Consider the following 4,237-nt stretch of genomic DNA (forward strand, 5'->3'; position numbering starts at 1 on the left):
TCACAGACTGCTTCTCCCGGCCTCGGTTTTCTCATCTACAGACAGGGTTCACATTCATGCCAACCTCAGAGTGGGTTATGAAGAAATGAGATCATATGCGGGCCCTCCACACAGACCCTGGCATGGAGGGCGCACTCAATAAACAGAGCTGCAGGTGTGGTTACTGTTATGTTATCTAATGTCCTCCTAGCTGTGCTGACAGAGAAACTGAGGCACAGATTAATGGAGGGGCCCAGCCAGGCACTGGTAGAGCAGGACATGCAGATCTCCTGGCTCTTTTGTCCTCTTCCCCACGCTCAGCGTCACCAGCCTAATCACCCCGCTGTCTCTTTTCTCCCAGGCAAACCAGGACAACAGTCAAGTGCAGCAGGTACTACAGGAAGGTGGCGTCCTGTTGGGGTTTGGGGGCGGGCAGGGAGGATACCCTATCAGCCCTGATTCCCCTAGTGTAGGTGACAGAAAGCACAACTCAAATAGGTTTAAGGAAAAAAAAAAAAACAGGCTCTATTAATTCATGGAACTAAAAACCCTACTTCAGGTACAGCGGGATCCAGGTCCTGGCTCCATGTCTGGGGCTGCTTCCCTCCCGTTCTCGCTCCCTCCCGTCGTGGAAGGAGACAGCAGAACCCAGCACACCTTCCTGATAGCTCCAGCCGGACCTGGGACCGAGTCTCACGAGCTCAGCCCAGGTCATGTGCCTAACTCTGAGCCTGTCACAGTGTCCAAGGCAGTAGAGTGTTCCCGTTGGCCAGGCCTGAGTCTTGTCCCCATGAACCTGCCATGCGGTGGTCAAGGAGGTTCCCGAAAGGAAATGCAGGATGCCAGGCCGAAAGAAGAGGCAGCAATTGTCCACCCCAGAGGCTCAGCCAGCAAGGATCAAGGTCAGACTGGTCGAAGGACCCCTGAGCCTCTCCAGAGCTGACCTGCTCGTCCTGCCGCCAGGACCCCCTATACCAGGGTCTGCGGGCACGTGGCCGGGAGATCCGGAAGCAGCTTGTCCTCCTGTACCCCAGGGAGACCCAGCTCGAGGAGCAGTTCTACCTACAGGCACTGAGGCTGCCCAACCAGACCCACCCGGACGTGGTGAGAGCCGTGCCGGGTGGCGGGGGAGGCCAGGGGCCTGGCTGGAGCTGCCTTCCCCTGACGCCTGCTGTCTCCCTGCAGCCCGTCGGGGATGAGAGCCAGGCCCGAGTGCTCCACGTGGTCGGAGACAAGCCAGGTGGGCCACACCCCAGGGCCTGGGACCCCATGCGGGGACTGGGGCGAGTGTGTGTGTGTGTGTGTGTGTCTGTGTCTTTTTGTCTCCCTTTGAGCCCCTTGCTCTGGTCCCCCCTTTCTCTGATTCCTGGTCTGCCCGGCTTGTAGCGTTTCCTTCTCTTCCCGTCTCTCTTCCTCTCCTAGTCTAGCTCTGCCTCCACCCCACTCTTTCCCTCTCCCCATCCCTCTTCCTCTCTCCCTCTCTCTCTTCCTGCTTCCCCTCTCCCCCCCTCTGTCCTCCTGTCTCTCCGTCCTGCTGTGTGTGTCCCTCTGTCCCATCTCTCTCTTCCCCTCTTACCCTGTTGCTTTTCACCCACATGCAGTTTTCTCCTTCCAACCCCGGGGCCACCTGGAAATTGGCGAGAAGCTCGACATCATCCGGCAGAAGTGAGCCCCCCTCCCGCCCACCCCGCCCGACAGCTGGCAGCCGCTCCTGCCCCTTCGGCCTCAGCACGGGATGTGGCAATGCCAAGGCCCCACCTGGCATGAATGTTTGATGCCCCGGCCCGCCTGGCAGATGGGCCTCTGCCCTAGGGTTCTCTCATCCCCTTTTCCCCCTGTCCCATATGTTCCTGTCTGTCTGTCTCCCAGGCGCCTGTCCCACGTGTCCGGCCACCGCTCCTATTACCTGCGTGGGGCTGGGGCCCTCCTGCAGCACGGCCTGGTCAACTTCACACTCAACAAGCTCGTCGACCGGGTATGGGCCAGGACAGGAGGGCTGCCTGGAGGCGGTGGCATTGAAGCTGAGCTCAGAGGGCTCAAAGTTGCGGGGGGGTGACCTCTGTTCTAGTCACTGTTCTCGAGCTTTACATGTAGTATTGACAGATTTAATTCTTATGACAACTTTATGAGACAGTGCTAGTATTATCCCCACTGGGGTTGGGGAAATTGAGGCCGGGAGAGGGGAGACAATTAGCCCAGAGTCTTACAGCTAGCTGTGAGCTGCGGAGCTGGCCCTAGAGCCTGCGCTCACACCGCTGTCCCTCACTGCCTGCCTGCGGTATAAAGGGAGCATTTGGGTCATAGGCATCCATTGAAACCAGAAGGTTCGGCAGGGGCTAATAGCACGGGGCATGGGCATTTCCTGAGGTCACTAGGGAGCCATGGGAGGCTTTAGGCAGGGAGGGCATGGTCAGATCTTTACTTTGGAACTACACCCCGGGCTTCGCTGTGTGGGCTGAACTGGGTGAAGGAATTGGAGCTGAGGAAACCATGGGACGCGCAGCAGAGGGACCCCCAGTAACGGCGACACCAGGGCCCCGGGCCAGCTCTAAGCCCACTGCTCAGGCCTCGCTCAGTTTCCTCTGGGGAGGAATGGGGTTTGGAGGGAGATGGGGGGCTGTTGGCTCACTCTGCAGTGAGCATGCGGTCTGGTGGGGGGCCCCCCCGTGCTCCTCACTCATCCCCTCCCCGCACAGGGCTTCACCCCCATGACGGTGCCAGACCTCCTCCGAGGAGCTGTGTTCGTGAGTGAGGCCCCTCCCCTCCCCGAGTCCAGCTGGGGGTCAGGCCCTGTCCTAGGGGCCATAACGGGGAGGCCAGGGTGATTGCCCTGACCCCTGTGGCCTGGCCGCCTCCCCCAGGAAGGCTGCGGGATGACACCAAACGCCACCCCATCCCAGATTTACAACATTGACCCCTCCCGCTTCGAAGACCTCAACCTGGCTGGGACGGCAGAGGTGGGGCTTGCAGGTGAGCACCTACCGGTGTGGGGCGAAGAGCAGGAGGGATTGCGGGGGACAGCTGGGAACATCCTGCGGGAGGGAGTGGCTGCCTGCCCAGGACAGCTCAGCAACCCCAGGGCCAACGTGTACAGTTGTGTAGGTTGTTCACTGTACAATAGTACAGTGACAGTCCAGCCACGTGCCCTGACCCGGGGCTGCACCCTGCAGAGGGAACGCCTCTTCTGCTCTCGTGATGGCGGCCCTGGCTGGCCCTGTTGCCCCTTCTCTTCCCAGGCTACTTCATGGACCACGCTGTGGCCTTCAGGGACCTGCCAATCAGGTGACACCCAGTTTCCTTAGACCTTGTCCCCACTTGGGACATCCACTCTCCCCTCCCTGACCTGATGTCGCCTGTTCTCTGCCAGGATGGTTTGCTCCAGCACCTGCTACCGGGCGGAGACGGACACAGGGAAGGAGCCGCGGGGGCTGTACCGGGTACACCACTTCACCAAGGTTGGTGTGGCTGGGGCTGGGGGCGGGTCACCCGACAGCTCAGAGCCTCCTGACTCCTGTGCCCCTGCCCTGGCCAGGTAGAGATGTTTGGGGTGACAAGCCCTGGTCTGGAGCAGAGCTCGCAGCTGCTGGAGGAGTTCCTGTCCCTTCAGATGGAGATCTTGACGGAGCTGGGCTTGCACTTCCGGTGCGGAGGGGGGCGGGGCGGGTGGCAGAGGGTGGGTGTGGGGGGGACAAGGGCCCGGCCAGGTGCTCCCCACCTGGATCCGCCTCACCACCTGCTCCTTCTCTACCCACTTTCTCCGTGTGCGGATCAGAGGAGGGACACAGGACATCTGCGTGTCTGTCATCCTCTGTGGGACTCTGACAGACACATAAGCAGCCCCGGGTGCTCCAGGCGGGGACCCAGGCCCTCCCTGTCCCTCCCGCTGCCCCCACTCCTAGGGCGCCGCCTCATCTGCAGGCGGGAAAGGGAAGGCACAGGCCTTGCAAGCCCAGCTTCCTTCTCACCCCGCCGGTCACGTGTAGCTTTCAAGGGAGGCTGAGAAATGCGGACTGCTCTTCTGGGTGACCCATCGCGAAAACACGGGGGGTGCTGTTGTTATAGCTGAGAATGGCCGCGTGAACGCCTGTAGGCTCTGCCACGTGCCTCTTCTCCCTCCCGTCAGCCTCTTCCGTGCCACCTTCTCCATCACCGTCCCCGCCACCTCTTCCCTTTGCCACTGTCATCTCCTGCCTTTTTACTGCCATTTTTCTCTTTATTTGGTGACCTCCTCCCCTCCCCCTCCCCCTCCCCCTCCTCC

The 4,237-nt window shown here is 60.9% G+C and overlaps 1 protein-coding gene across 1 annotated transcript in view; it reads left to right on the forward strand.

Moving 5' to 3' along the window:
- Nucleotides 1–4,237, forward strand: part of SARS2 (seryl-tRNA synthetase 2, mitochondrial) — an 8,962-nt gene that overhangs the window by 3,557 nt on the left and 1,168 nt on the right. Inside the window, exons 3-12 of the mRNA XM_012657078.1 lie at nt 341–370; nt 943–1,083; nt 1,165–1,219; nt 1,581–1,644; nt 1,849–1,954; nt 2,676–2,723; nt 2,841–2,949; nt 3,216–3,261; nt 3,347–3,434; nt 3,512–3,621. Coding sequence (XP_012512532.1) covers nt 341–370; nt 943–1,083; nt 1,165–1,219; nt 1,581–1,644; nt 1,849–1,954; nt 2,676–2,723; nt 2,841–2,949; nt 3,216–3,261; nt 3,347–3,434; nt 3,512–3,621 — 797 coding nt within the window. The remainder of the gene's footprint in view (nt 1–340; nt 371–942; nt 1,084–1,164; nt 1,220–1,580; nt 1,645–1,848; nt 1,955–2,675; nt 2,724–2,840; nt 2,950–3,215; nt 3,262–3,346; nt 3,435–3,511; nt 3,622–4,237) is intronic.

This window comes from Propithecus coquereli, unplaced genomic scaffold (assembly GCF_000956105.1).
Source record: "Propithecus coquereli isolate 6110/MARCELLA unplaced genomic scaffold, Pcoq_1.0 Scaffold53, whole genome shotgun sequence".
In the NCBI taxonomy this organism is placed as follows: domain Eukaryota; kingdom Metazoa; phylum Chordata; class Mammalia; order Primates; family Indriidae; genus Propithecus; species Propithecus coquereli.